Source organism: Monodon monoceros, unplaced genomic scaffold (genome assembly GCF_005190385.1).
Source record: "Monodon monoceros isolate NGI ecotype Baffin Bay Population unplaced genomic scaffold, NGI_Narwhal_1 Super_Scaffold_17, whole genome shotgun sequence".
Classification (NCBI taxonomy): Eukaryota; Metazoa; Chordata; class Mammalia; order Artiodactyla; family Monodontidae; genus Monodon; species Monodon monoceros.
Window position 1 is genome coordinate 24674230 of NW_021703773.1, and position 15329 is coordinate 24689558.

Consider the following 15329-nt stretch of genomic DNA (forward strand, 5'->3'; position numbering starts at 1 on the left):
TTGTCAGCTGTGTGTGTGTGTATGTGTGACGTGTGTGTGTGTGTGTGTGTGTGGTGTGTGTGGGTAGACTGTGGAAGGGAGCTTCATCTCTGGCTGCTGCTTCTAAGGGAGCTTGCTCCCTATGGATTCAGTCACAGAACATTCTGCCTGTGTTTATTCAGGGCCTAACCCAATGCAGAATAGCACAGAGTCACACGCCATTCCTGCCCATAAGGTGTTTATAATCCAGTTGGGGAAAATACACAAAATGGTAAAGCAGAGCCTCTGTAAAGTATAAGGACTGTCCCAGAATAGGCTGTGATAATTTGCCAAACGCATGGCACTGGCCCCGCGCACTGTTAAAGTTAGCCAAGAAAGCAGGTTTGCGGTGATGATGGAGAGCTTTATGGAAAGAAAAAATAGGCCGTTGACAGATGAGAAGAGCTCTGAGCTGGCGGAGGGGGAGGGGGACCCCTGGGCCCAAGCGCAGAGGAGAGGAACAGGTACGCGTCCCAGGTGCAGAGGAGATGCCTGTGACCTTGCAACCCCCGGGAGTCCGCTGCTGGGATCTGAGGGCACTGGGCTTGTGCTCTTCGGTTGGAATAGGATAGTTGTGTCTGATCTTCATGGTCCGGGAAGGAGAGAGGAAGGGAGAGAGCCTCTTTGTGGTGGCAAAGGAGATAAATTTACCCTTTGCAATTCTAATTTAAGAGTTAAGTTCTAAGATTCTAAGTTACCCTTTCTGGAAATGAAATGGATTCGAGGAGAGTTCTCCTAACATTCCCAAAGGATGTTGGCATGGATCTTAGAAGGTGTTCCCCTGACTAGGAGGTGCCCGGGATTCTGGGGACCCGCAGTTTCATAGTCTTGGCCGATTCGAATGGAACAGGCAGGTTCAAGGCTGCACCTGACAGGCTGTCCTCTCTGCACTTTCCAGTTATGGATGTTGGCAAATCAGTAGGTGAACAATAATTTCTCATGATTTTATTTTGTGTCTCCTTGATATCCAGTGTTGAGTATTTTTCGTCACTTCCCTTTCTTCTCCCGAAATTTGCCTCTTTGGTTTCGTTGCCTTTTGACTGGTTTGTTGGCACTGTGTTATTAATTTCTAAGGAACGCTGGTGGGGGACTTCCTGGTGTCAGCGTCTGGGTGAAGTGCGTTTCGAAGCCGCAGCAGGGCCCCTTGCAGCTGAGTCCCGCCTTTCACACTCCGCGTGCTGACCTCTCTCCTCTCCCGCGTGTCCCAGTCCCCCCAGCCCCACGTGGGTGTTTGTGCTCCGGGTCAGGCTGGTGGGCACCTCTGTCCTCCGCGTGTGCCCCGGGTCCCTGCATGTCCCTGAAGCCCGTCTCCCTTGACCGTCTTCCAGACGTGCTGCTGAAGGAGTCCAAGTGGATAAAGATGTTCTTTGGGGACGGCCAGGCCTTGCTGTCCTTCAGCCACCTCAACAAGGACGATGAGGGTCTCTACACCCTGAGGATCGTGTCCAGGGGAGGGGTCAGCGACCACAGCGCTTTCCTGTTTGTCCGAGGTGCGCAGGCTACGGGTGGGGTGGGACGGGGCCCAGATGCAGCCCAAGGCTGCTCCCCGGAGATGGCCTGACCACCGGGAGGTGTTTCCTGGGCGCGTCCCGATTGCATCCGTGACATAAGCAGGTGTCACTGGGGATGGAGCAGAGGCGGAGCTCTGTGTCCCTGTGGCTGATAAATTGCTGGAATTCGTAGGATGACTCCTTGGAGTGAACAGCCCCGAACTGCTGATTCTGGAGGAAATCCACGCGGGGAGTGGGGTCCGGAGTGGAAGGGCCCGTTCCCGGGCCGCCTGGGCCTCCCTCCCCTCTCCCCCCGCTTAGGCCTTGTGACAGGGCCAGGGCCGTGGCAGGAAGGACTGACACTGTCATGACCACTGACTTCAGTCACATGTGTGTTTAAGACAGTAACCACGGGGGCCACACCTCCGGGGCGTTTACACCAGGAGACACGCGTGTTGTCATGTTTCATCCTCCCAGCAGCCCATGAGAGCCTGTCCATCCCACTCATGGAAAGGAAAACAAAGCTCGTGATATCCCAGGCACAGTGGTCGATGTTATATATATATATACGTGTATTTATCTTTACATATACGTATAACATAGATATTTATGTATTATCTATAAATGCCTATCATATATAGGCTTGTAGGTGTATATATTCATACGTGTGTAGATGTATATGTCACATATACATACTTTTATGTAAGGGATATATAAAATGGATAAAATTATATATAATATTATATATATGTATATGTGTATACATACATACAGGTGTATATATGTGTATGTATATGTGTACACACACACATACATATTCACATATGTATATATAATCTAAAGTTCTTACAGCAGTTTTGGAAGAAAATATTCTCTCTTTCTCCAATGAAGGTGTAGAGCGCAGAGGCCTGGGCACTTCTCTGGGAAGCAGGAGCTGGCCCCCTGCGAAGCCCCAGCCCTGTGTGCGGGGCAGTGAGTGCCCCCCAGCCAAGCCCTTACCCTGCACTGGCCCTAGCTTGTGCAGCAGCCTCGGGCATAGAGGCCCCTCCTGGCTGAGGCCCGGCCGGCCCCTCCCCGGGACACCAGTCTCTTCTGGGTGTCCAGCGGCTGCTTTCCTGGCTGGGACGCCCCTCTTCCTCTCCCCGCGGCCCTGGCCACTCTGCCCTCCATTCCCCACCCCTGCCTTACCTGCCCTGTTCTCCGTGTCTCCTGCACCTGTATGCCCATCTCGGGCTCCAGGTTATATGTGCCTGGAATAACACTGTCAGTATATTATTTTTTCCAAACCATTTCAGTTAGATCCATGCATGATGGAAAGGCTGTATCATCCGGGAATATTTTAACTTAAAAAAAAAAAGTGCCAACAAGCACCCCCACCCACCACCAGACAGCATAAACCTGCAAGGCTGGGGTTTTAGACACGTCCACGAAGTTTTACCATTTTTATTCGGTTGGCGTTAAAATGTGCCTTCCATTCTCCGTGCGTGCCTTCTAGCAAGGTGTTTTGCCGCATGAAAGCACAGTAAATGCAGTAGCTGACATTGCCTTGCTTGCGCAGCCAGCAGGAAGAAAATAATGCACGTATGGGGAGTTTGAGTGTTCTGACAACTTTCTGAGGACTTTGAATATGAGAGACAATATTTGACTTGGTGTGAAGAAATCCTTAGCTTTTAATATGCTGAGGAGATGGGAACAAGGAAGTGCACGGTGCTTACACTGCTAAGAAGGTCCAACTGCCCTAGGTCCTGAATAAATACACATTTTACATGAGGAAATTAAATGTGCAGTGTATTAACTTTCTAAATAGCTCTGTTGGCCTTCAGTGCCGCCGTAATTAACAGTTGAAAACAAACGTAATTGCACTGTGACCATAATTGGCTGTGGAAGGGATGCATGGGTACGGACCCAAAGTGTGCTCACGACTTGCAGGAAAAAAAAATCTAAGTCCTCAGACCTTCGGAGGACTCTGAAACACACAAGTGTCTAAGGTACTATCTCTCAGGTGTTCAAAAGGCCTCATTGTTATTATCATTACATCGGTCGGTTTTGGACGGCATGACATTATGTGATGACGTGCCATCCGCAGAAGGTGAACTTCAACTTGGATTCGTTTACGGAAAATCACAGACTGAGTGTGTCATAGAGGACAGAGTGTTTCGAGTTTAAAGACTCGTCGGTACATGTATGTCTCTCGTCACCAGTCCATCAAGGGCGTGAGGACTAGGCGGGGGAGGAGAGCAAGCAGATAGCTCACTGAGTTTGAAGAAGTTGTCAGCTGGCCTCAGCTGTCCCCCCCGCACCCAGGACCCTGATCATGTGACTCCCCTCTCCTTTCCCACCCCAGACGCTGACCCCCTGGTCACGGGGGCCCCTGGCGCGCCCATGGACCTGCAGTGCCACGATGTAAACCGGGATTATGTCATCGTAACTTGGAAGCCACCCAACACGACCAAGGAGAGCCCGGTCATCGGCTATTTTGTTGATCGGTGAGTGTCCACTGATTCCTCTGGGGATGGAAACGTTCCTCAAAAGAGTATTACCCAGGACGAGGTGTGTAGGTATTTCTCTAATCTCAAGTTTGTGATGCCGTTCTTGATGGGATATAGGTAACTTCACTATTTGGTTATTAGTCACTCCTGGCTGGGTAATTGGAAAGTATCACCTGCCAGGCGGGGCCTTGTGTACCCACACGCGATTCCGTTGTGTGCTGGCTGAGGCTCAGTTTGCCTAACTGGCACCAGTATCAAATCCCACCCTGCCTCTCCAGGCTTGCTCTGAGCCCGGCCTGCAGGCTCCGCTGAGGGTCCAGCCTGGGGCTCCGGCCGGCAGGTCTGGGCTCAGCCCTGTTCCTCCCTCCGAGGACGAGGGCCTGGGCATGGTGACGTCGGGCTAAGGATGCCAGCAGGAATTTGACACGCAGTTTCTGTAGTGACATTTCTCAACCTGGGAAAAATGGAGGTCAGTCTTTTCTACATTTTCAGACTTCTGGTCAGGACTTAATATTTCCTAAAGACTTCCAAATTCCTCATGAGAAGCGTTCTAGAAAGAAACATCTTAACATGATTGGAGTAGATGGTGAGCCAGCCTCGCAGCGAGGACTCACTTTGTGACCCGGCGGAGAAAGATGCGTCTTTGGGACACCGGGTGAAGGACCGTTGATTTCCTGGGCCTAGGCAGCAGACGAGCCAGGGAGCTTAGGGGCACCCAGAGATTCTGTGGTGTAAATTGAAAGAGAACTGTCAGGGATAGATCTGAAATAACTTTGGAGGAGATTTTGCCTAAATGTTTTTGAAGGGGGGAATTGAGCTTCAGCTGTAAGTTAGAAAGACTCAGGGATGTATATGTGTATATACTACATTTCCTAGACAGCTCTGTCTTTTAAAGTTTATTTATACTACTATTTGTGTAAATCAATATTTCGACAGCATTCATTTTACCAGTGGGAGATGTTCTCCTGTTGTAACTGTGAGATATATATATATATATATATATAATATATGTGCGTAATGTATGTATACAGCTCTATATACTTACTAGACTGATATAGTTGTTATTCTCTACTCTTATTTTTTATTTGAAGATGTGAAGTGGGAACTGACAGTTGGGTTCAGTGCAATGACCGCCCCGTGAAGATCTGTAAATACCCCGTAACCGGACTTTTTGAAGGAAGGTCCTACATCTTCCGCGTGCGGGCTGTCAACAATGCAGGGATCAGCCGGCCTTCCAGAGTCTCTGAGGCTGTGGCTGCCCTTGACCCCCTTGACCTCACACCGTTACAAGGTAGGGCGCACAGACTTCAAGTTCCAGCAGTTTTGTGTGATTTGTTCTTTCTCTTTTCCCCCCATCTTGTATCTGAGCCTCGAGAACATCTTCAGAGCTGAGCACAGCACAGCTGTGCCTCATGGGCTCCGGGTGGCCGTCAAGGTCACGTTAGGGGTGGGGATGCCAGGCTGACATTTACACCGTGAAACGAAGGTGCTTCATCTTCCTAAGGCTCTTCACTGAAATCCAGTTAAATTGGTTCAGAATTAGACTTTTCTTACTCCACTGATGTCATTTCAACACATGATGAGACTCAGAAGGTGCTGAAGCCAAGCCCCTCCCTTTCTGAATTTTAATTTCACATGACCCAGATTCCTTAACGGGATTGGACCCTTAATTATGGTTTTAAGTGGGTCACTGCATTTTCCTTACCTGCGTGGCCTTCGGAGCACAGGCTCCAGACGCGCAGGCTCAGCGGCCATGGCTCACGGGCCCAGCCGCTCTGCGGCATGTGGGATCTTCCCGGACCGGGGCACGAACCCGCGTCCCCCGCATCCCCACGCAGGCCCCCTGCGTGGCCTTTTGAATCCAGTACAAAAAGCCAAGAAGCCCTGGATCTCTTTGAGACCACTTCCAAAAGAGCAACTCTGAGGACCTCAGAGTAGTGCGAATGCTGTCGTCGTAACGCAAAGGTGATTCTGGGGGCTTCCCTGGTGGCACAGTGGTTGAGAGTCCACCTGCCGATGCAGGGGATACGGGTTCATGCCCCGGTCTGGGATGCAGGGGACACGGGTTCATGCCCCGGTCTGGGAAGATCCCACATGCCGCGGAGCGGCAGGGCCCGTGAGCCATGGCCGCTGAGCCTGCGCGTCCGGAGCCTGTGCTCCGCAACGGGAGAGGCCACAGCAGTGAGAGGCCCGTGTATTGCAAAAAAAAAAAAAAAAAAAAAGGTGATTCTGGGAATCCAGCGCTTTCTGGACGTCAAATTCAGCACTGACCTTTCTCTCCGCAGCAGTCCACTGGGAGGGAGATAAAGAAATCGTAATCTATCAGGAGGACCTTGAAGGTAAGGAACTCGTTACCATTTCCTTTCAGCTGCTTATACCCTAGGGATTTAGGGTTGTAATTAGAGAGTGGTGGGTACACTCTTCACATGTAAAAATAAAAACTGTGGGTCAAGCTTAAGGTCTATGGAATTTAAAAAGTCAGCAGGGCAGAGGGCGAGAATGAAAGTGAGAGTGGAGGTCAGTGGAGTCCTGGCTTCATGGCTTCATGTGGGGTCTCTCAGGCATCCTCGGGGACCTACAGAGGAGTAACCAGACCCAACCTGAGACTTGAGTCCTGGCCGAGGCTGGGGTCCTTTCTCCAAGACTCCACGACTGAACAGTATTTTGTTTTATTATTTTTTTAAGCAAAAATTTTATTTCTAACATTTTGACTAAAAGGGACTAGTTTTCCTATCAAATAATGTCCCTGTGGTTTGAAAGTTTGCATTTCCTTTTTTCTATTGGATTTTGTGCACACTTCTTCTTAATAGTCCTTAGATATCTGGGAATATAAATTTACTGAGAAGTAGAATCTAGCATCATTAACCAGGAATCCAAAGATTTTAATTGGAATTGTAACTACAGTTCACAGAGGACAGTGAGTGAAAAGTTAAAAATTAGTAAGTCAGAAAGAGAAATATCGTATATTAACGCATATATGTGGAACCTGAAAAAACTGGTATAGAAGATCTTATTTACAAAGCAGAAATAGAAACACAGACGTAGAGAACAAACGTATGGATACCAAGGGGGAAGGGGGGGGTGGGATGAATTGGGAAATTGGGACTGACATATATACACTATTGATACTATGTATTAAATAGATAACTAGTGAGAACCTACTGTAGAGCACAGGGAACTCTACTCAGTGCTCTGTGGTGACCTAAATGGGAAGGAAATCCAAAAAAGGGGGGATATATGTATACTTATAGCTGATTCACTTTGCTGTACAGTAGGAACTAACACAACATTGTAAAGCAACAGTACTCCAATAAAAATTTAAAAAATAAAATAAAGTCTTAGTTAAAACCTCTGCTTCCAGAAAAACTCAGAAACTGGGAAAGATGCCCAACAAGTAAGTAACAAAAGAAAACAATTTAGGAAAGGCGGATGTTATGACCTCCTAAACAGCTGATAAAAACACAGATGTTTGAGTGAGTAAAAAATGGCCCAGTTATATTGGAAGAGATGTTTGCCGCAGGAGACCAGCCTGTATAAAATACGTATTTTGGGGGAAATTTTTGAATTTTATTTTATTTATTTTTTTATACAGCAGGTTCTTATTAGTTATCTATGTTATACATATTAGTGTATATATGTCAATCCCAATCTCCCAATTCATCATACCAACCCCCCCGCCACTTTCCCCCCTTGGTGTCCATACGTTTGTTCTCTACATCTGTGTCTCAATTTCTGCCCTGCAAAACCGGTTCATCTGTACCATTTTTCTAGGTTCAACATATATGCGTTAATATACGATACTTGTTTTTCCCTCCTAGCAATGGCTTCTTTTTTTTTTTTTTAACATCTTTATTGGAGTATAATTGCTTTGCATTGTTGTGTTAGTTTCTGCTTTATAACAAGGTGAATCAGCTATACCTGTACATATATCCCCATATCCCCTCCCTCTTGCGTCTCCCTCCCACCCTCCTTATCCCACCCCTGTAGGTGGTCACAAAGCACCGAGCTGATCTCCCTCTGCTATGCGGCTGCTTCCCACTAGCTATCTATTTTACATTTGGTAGTGTATATATATGTCAATGCCACTCTCTCACTTCTTCCCAGCTTACCCTTCCCCTTTCCTGTGTCCTCGAGTCCATTCTCTACGTCTGCGTCTTTATTCCTGTCCTGCCTTAGATTCTTCAGAACCATGTTTTTTTTTTAGATTCCATATACATGTGTTAGCATACGGTATTTGTCTTTCTCTTTCTGACTTACTTCACTCTGTATGACAGACTTTAGGTCCATCCACCTCACTACAAATAACTCAATTTTTTTCTTTTTATGGCTGAGTAATATTCCATTGTATATATGTGCCACGTCTTTATCCATTCATCTGTCGATGGACACTTAGGTTGCATCCATGTCCTGGCTATTGTAAACAGTCCTGCAATGAACATTGTGGTACATGACTCTTTTTGAATTATGGTTTTCTCAGGGTATATGCCCAGTAATGGGATTGCAGGGTCATATGGTAGTTCTATTTGTAGTTTTTTAAGGAACCTCCATACTGTTCTCCATAGAGTCTGTATCAATTTACATTCCCACCAACGGTGCAAGAGGATTCCCTTTTCTCCACACCCTCTCCAGCATTTATTGTTTGTAGATTTTTTTTTTTTTTTCTGTATGTGGGCCTCTCACTGCTGTGGCCTCTCCTGTTGTGGAGCACAGGCTCCAGACGCACAGGCCCAGCAGCCATGGCTCACGAGCCCAGCCGCTCCACAGCACGTGGGATCCTTCCGGACCGGGGCACGAACCCGCGTCCCCTGCATTGGCAGGCGGACTCCCAACCACTGCGCCACCAGGGAAGCCCTGTTTGTAGATATTTTGATGATGGCCATTCTGACCGGTGTGAGGTGATACCTCACTGAAGTTTTTATTTGCATTTCTCTAACGATTAGTGATGTTGAGCATCCTTTCATGTGTTTGTTGGCAATCTGTACGTCTTCTTTGGAGAAATGTCTATTTAGCTCTTTGGCCCATTTTTGGATTGGGTTGTTTGTTTTTCTGATATTGAGCTGCATGAGCTGTTTGTATATTTTGGAGATTAATCCTTTGTCAGTTGCTTCGTTTGCAAATATTTTCTCCCATTCTGAGGGTTGTCTTTTCGTCTTGTTTATGGTTTCCTTTGTGGTGCAAAAGCTTTTAAGTTTCATTAGCTCCCATTTGTTTATTTTTGTTTTTATATCCACTTCTCTAGGAGGTGGGTCAAAAAGGATCTTGCTGTGATTTATGTCATAGAGTGTCCTGCCTATGTTTTCCTCTAAGAGTTTTATAGTGTCTGGACTTACATTTAGGTCTTTAATCCATTTTGAGTTTATTTTTGTGTATGGTGTTAGGAAGTGTTCTAATTTCATTCTTTTACATGAGGCTGTCCAGTTTTCCCAGCACCACTTATTGAAGAGGCTGTCTTTCCTCCAGTGTATATTCTTGCCTCCTTTATCAAAGATAAGGTGACCATATGTGCATGGGTTTATCTCTGGGCTTTCTATCCCGTTCCATTGATATATATTTCTGTTTTTGTGCCAGTACCATACTGTCTTGATTACTGTAGTTTGTAGTATAGTCTGAAGTCAGGGAGCCTGAATCCTCCAGCTCCGTTTTTCGTTCTCAAGGTTGCTTTGGCTATTCGGGCTCTTTTGTGTTTCCATACAAATTGTGAAATTTTTTTTCTAATTCTGTGAAAAATGCCAGGGGTAGTTTGATAGGGATTGCACTGAATCTGTAGATTGCTTTGGGTAGTAGAGTCATTTTCACAATGTTGATTCTTCCAATCCAAGAACATGGTGTATCTCTCCATCTGTTTGTATCATCTTTAATTTCTTTCATCAGTGTCATCTAGTTTTCTGCATACAGGTCTTTTGTCTCCTTAGGTAGGTTTATTCCTAGGTATTTTATTCTTTTTGTTGCAATGGTAAATGGGAGCGTTTCCTTAATTTCTCTTTCAGATTTTTCATCATTAGTGTATAGGAATGCAAGAGAAATCAGTGTTTTTGATTTTGATTCCGTGTCCCCTGCATTGGCAGGCAGATTCTCAACCACTGCACCACCAGGGAAGCCCCCCTTGTATGTTATTTGTTGCTCTTCCCTTCCTGCTTTTAATATTTTTTCTTTGTATTTAATTTTTGATAGTTTGATTAATACGTGTCTTGGCGTGTTTCTCCTTGGATTTATCCTGTATGGGACTCTCTGTGCTTCCTGGACTTGACTGACTATTTCCTTTCCCATGTTAGGGAAGTTTTCAACTATAATCTCTTCAAATATTTTCTCAGACCCTTTCTTCTTCTCTTCTTCTGGGACCTCTATAATTCGAATATTGGTGCATTTAATGTTGTCCCAGAGGTCTCTAAGACTGTCCTCAATTCTTTTCATTCCTTTTTCTTTATTCTGCTCTGCAGTAGTTATTTCCACTATTTTATCTTTCAGGTCACTTATCCATTCTTCTGCGTCAGTTATTCTGCTATTGATTCCTTCTAGAGAATTTTTAATTTCATTTATTGTGTTGTTCATCATCGTTTGTTTGCTCTTTAGTTCTTCTAGGTCCTTGTTAAACATTTCTTGTATTTTCTCCATTCTATTTCCAAGATTTTGGATCATCCTTACTATCATTATTCTGAATGCTTTTTCAGGTAGTTTGCCTATTTCCTCTTCATTTGTTTGGTCTGGTGGGTTTTTACCTTGCTCCTTCATCTGCTGTGTGTTTCTCTGTCTTCTCATTTTGTTTAACTTACTGTGTTTGGGGTCTCCTTTTCATAGGCTGCAGGTTCGTAGTTCCCGTTGTTTTTGGTGTCTGTCCCCAGTGGGTGAGGTTGGTTCAGTGGCTTGTGTAGGCTTCCTGGTGGAGGGGACTGGTACCTATGTTCTGGTGGATAAGGCTGGATCTTGTCTTTCTGGTGGACAGGGCCTCGTCCAGTGGTGTGTTTTGGGGTGTCTTTGAAGTTAGTATGATTTTAGGCAGCCTCTCCGCTAATGAGTGGGGTTGTGTTCCTGTCTTACTAGTTGTTTGGCATGGGGCATCCAGCACTGGAGTTTGCTGGCCATTGGGTGGAGCTGGGTCTTAGTGTTGAGACAGAGATGTCTGGGAGAGCTCTTGCCGATTGCTATTACTTGGGGCCAGGAGGTCTCTGCTGGTCCAATGTCCTAAACTCAGCTCTCCCACCTCAGAGGCTCAGGCCTGACACCAGGCCAGGGCACCAAGACCCTGTAGGAAAGAAAGAAAGAGAGAAAGAGAGAAAGAAGGAAGGAAGAAAGGAAGGAAGGAAGGAAAGAAAGAAGGGAGGGAGGGAGGGAGGGAGGGAGAGAGGGAAGAAAAGAAACAAAACGAAATAAAGTTATTAAAATTAAAAAAAATTATTAAAAATAAAAAAGTAATTAAAAAAAGAAAGAAGACAGCAACTAAACCAAAAAACAAATCCACCAATGATAACGAGCATGAAAAACTATACTAAAAAAAGACACACACAGACACACACACACACACAAAAACGGACAGATAGAACCCTAGGACAAATGGTAAAAGCAAAGCTATACAGACAAAATCACACAAAGAAACATAAACACTCACAAAAAGAGAAAAAAAGGGAAAAAATGTATACATAAATCAAAAAAAAGGAAGAGAGCAACCAAATCAATAAACAAATCTACCAATGATAATAAGCTCTAAATAGTAAACTAAGATAAGCATAAAACCAGAAACAAATTAGATGCAAAAAGCAAACTCCAAGTCTACAGTTGCTCCCAAAGTCCACCTCCTCAGTTTGGGATGATTCCTTGTCTATTCATGTATTCCACAGATGCAGGTACATCAAGTTGATTGTGGAGCTTTAATCTGCTGCTCCTGAGGCTGCTGGGAGAGATTTCCCTTTCTCTTCTTTGTTCTCACAGCTCCCGGGGCTCAGCTTTGGATTTGGCCCCGCCTCTGCGTGTAGGTCGCCGGAGGGCGCCTGTTCTTCGCTCAGACAGGACGGGGTTAAAGGAGCAGCTGATTCGGGGGCTCTGGCTCACTCAGGCCGGGGGGAGGGAGGGGCACGGAGTGCGGGGCGGGCCTGCGGCGGCAGAGGCGGCGTGACGTTGCACCAGCCTGAGGCGCGCCGTGCATTCTCCCGGGGAAGTTGTCCCTGGATTCCGGGACCCTGGCAGTGGCGGGCTGCACAGGCTCCCCGGAAGGGGGGTGTGGAGAGTGACCTGTGCTCGCACACAGGCTTCTTGGTGGCGGCAGCAGCAGCCTTAGCGTCTCATGCCTGCCTCTGGGGTCCGCGCTTTTAGCCGCGGCTCGCGCCCGTCTCTGGGGTCCGCGCTTTTAGCCGCGGCTCGTGCCCGTCTCTGGAGCTCCTTTAAGCAGTGCTCTTAATCCCCTCTCCTCGCGCACCAGGAAACAAAGAGGGAAGAGAAAGTCTCTTGCCTCTTCGGCAGGTCCAGACTTTTCCCCGGACTCCCTCCCGGCCAGCCGTGGTGCATTAACCGCCTGCAGGCTGTGTTCACGCCGCCAACCCCAGTGCTCTCCCTGCGCTCCGACCGAAGCCCAAGCCTCAGCTCCCAGCCCCACCCGCCCCGGCGGGTGAGCAGACAAGGCTCTCGGGCTGGTGAGTGCCGGTTGGCACCGATCCTCTGTGCGGGAATCTCCCCGCTTTGCCCTCCGCACCCCTGTGGCTGCGCTCTCCTCCGTGGCTCCGAAGCTCCCACCTCCGCCACCCGCAGTCTCCGCCCGCGAAGGGGCTTCCTAGTGTTTGGAAACCTTTCCTCCTTCACGGCTCCCTCCCACTGGTGCAGGTACCGTCCCTATTCTTTTGTCTCTGTTTATTCTTTTTTTTTTGCCCTACCCAGGTACGTGGGGAGTTTCTTGCCTTTTGGGAGGCCTGAGGTCTTCTGCCAGCGTTCAGTAGGTGTTCTGCAGGAGCTGTTCCACGTGTAGATGTATTTCTGATGTATCTGTGGGGAGGAAGGTGATCTCCACGTCTTACTCCTCTGCCATCTTGAAGGTCCCTCTTTTGATCTTTTCTAATCATTTTACTCTTGGTTGGTGTCTTCCTACAAACATTTAAATTAATATCCATGCTCTCTTTTTAATATCATCCAAATCTTCCTATCTCTCTTGAGTTGCTCCATGGAAAAGTAAACACCTCATTCTTGGAAAGGCCAGAATAGGCTCTCGCAGATATAATGAGATGGTTTTTGTTCTACTATTATATATCCAAGCATTTACTGCACTGTTTGGATAAGGTCATTTGTAGCTAACGCACTGAATTCATCCTTTGCTCCGAATGCCGCAAACTCATTTACAGTTGTTCATTCTCGTGAATTCTGTCCTCTTGGGCGTTCTAACAATTCCAAACAAACTTTACGTTTCACTGACGTAGAGGCGAGTCTCTGGGGCAGGTTCTGGAGGCTGTGGTCAATAGAACGAAAAGCTGGGTTTGGGATTCGAAGGCCTAGGCTTGGACCCCTGCAGAGCCGCCCACTAGCTGTGTGATCTTGGGAAAGCACTGCGTTTTCCTGAGCTCATTTCTGAGCTGCGTTTCCATCTCATATGTCCACCTTCATCCGGTGTTGATGTGGCTCGTTAGCACAGGGCTCCAGACCCGGAGGCTCCAGACCCGGAGGCTCGTGACCCAGAGGCAGAGGCAAGCGCAGGACCCGCCACCAAGCAGCGCTGTGGTCAGCACACCCCGTGAGGCACGTGGCCGTGGCCGCTCTTTTTGTTTTGCCTCCATTTGCTTTTTCTCTCTCTGAGGATCCTCTCAGCGGTTGGAGTGTCAGTAACAGGCATCAGTTTACTTCCTTGGTCCTCCCCTTGGCTCCCGGGGCCAGTTTGCATGTCCTCTTGTTCTGTCCGGGGCTGGGGTCATCTGCAGACCCGGGGCGGAGAGTCCGCATAACCCAAGCATCCTCCCGGATCGGGGAGTCCCTGCCGACAAAAGCTGGATTCTTCCTTCTTGTCTTGGCCTCAGATAAAGTGCTCCTTATTCCATTTTCCTCTGGGTCTCGAAGTTACGTGCCAGGTCTAAACACAGCGAGGCACTCAGAGCTGAACGTGCAGGAAAGGCGATGCTGCACTGGTGTGTCCCACGCTCACACTGCTTTGTCATGTGCGTCATTTCCCCTCTGCCCCCTTGGTTTGTTGCTGCATCATCTAGTACCTCTGAGGTGCACCACCACTAAGTTTGGAAGCTTGGCTGCACCACTCAAGGGTGGGCAATCTGTGTCTTCTCTCTTTAGGGCCTCTCCCTGGGTCTCTTTAGGTGTGGACACGGCAGGTGGATCCAGAGAAGGCGTGTAGGGTGTGCCGGGGCCCTGCTCTGCCCGGCACACTTGGCACCTTTCTGGACATTCTCTCGCTCCTTGTTTGAAACCCAACCCATTTGCCAGATGCTCCTGGGTAAGCCCACGGCTGTGCCTCTGAGCCCCTGTTGCCTGTAAAATGTGATGAGCGCAGTAACAGGACTCTTATGAAATGAAACCCAGGCTTGTTTGGGCCGTTTCCACGCGGCTGTTAAATTCCTCCGCGGCAGTGCAGTCCAGAGGGAACCACTGGATCTTCAGCAGGGCTCCCAGGTGTCCTGGGGACGTTTTGAGCCATCTTGATCTTGTGCTAATCTAACTGGAAGCTCATAATATTTTGTGTCGCAATGACTGGGACTGTGCGTCTGGAAAACCTCTACCCCTCATGAAAAGTTCTCACATCCAAACATAACACGCCTGACACATAGCATTTTTTTTTTTGCGGTACGCGGGCCTCTCACTGTCATGGCCTCTCCCGTTGTGGAGCACAGGCTCCGGACGCTCAGGCTCAGCGGCCATGGCTCACGGGCCCAGCCGCTCCGCGGCATGCGGGATCTTCCTGGACCGGGGCACGAACCCGCGTCCCTTGCACCAGCAGGTGGACTCTCAACCACTGCGCCACCAGGGAAGCCCCACCTAGCATTTTATTAAAAAGAGACGTGTGTCAGAAGAGACGCAGTGGGCTTCTTCGATGCGACTGTTCTATTATAGTTACTTGCTAATTGGTATCACGCTGGAATTTTAAGTATATAGACATAGATGCGATGCTTGTGGATGTGGAACAGATCTACCCAGGAAGGGAAGCCGTGTGCTTTGGAAGTCGATATATTGTTTCCATGCTTTGAGGGCATAATGGGAGGAAAACAACCAGAGAGGGCCCTTAGAGAAAGTACGACCCCCATCTTGGAAGGCTTCCCTGCTGCAGGACACCATTGCTGGTACCTTCTCTGCACAAATTCCCCATACAGTCAGAGCTGCATTTCTGGTTAAATGCCCTGTTTCTTCTGGGTAAATT

The 15329-nt window shown here is 47.8% G+C and overlaps 1 protein-coding gene across 2 annotated transcripts in view; it reads left to right on the top strand.

Moving 5' to 3' along the window:
- Positions 1 to 15329, top strand: part of MYOM2 (myomesin 2) — an 88694-nt gene that overhangs the window by 30061 nt on the left and 43304 nt on the right. For both annotated transcript variants that reach the window (XM_029226713.1, XM_029226714.1), the window contains 4 exons: positions 1347 to 1508; positions 3853 to 3994; positions 5089 to 5288; positions 6283 to 6336. In XM_029226713.1, the coding sequence (XP_029082546.1) occupies positions 1347 to 1508; positions 3853 to 3994; positions 5089 to 5288; positions 6283 to 6336 (558 nt within the window). The remainder of the gene's footprint in view (positions 1 to 1346; positions 1509 to 3852; positions 3995 to 5088; positions 5289 to 6282; positions 6337 to 15329) is intronic.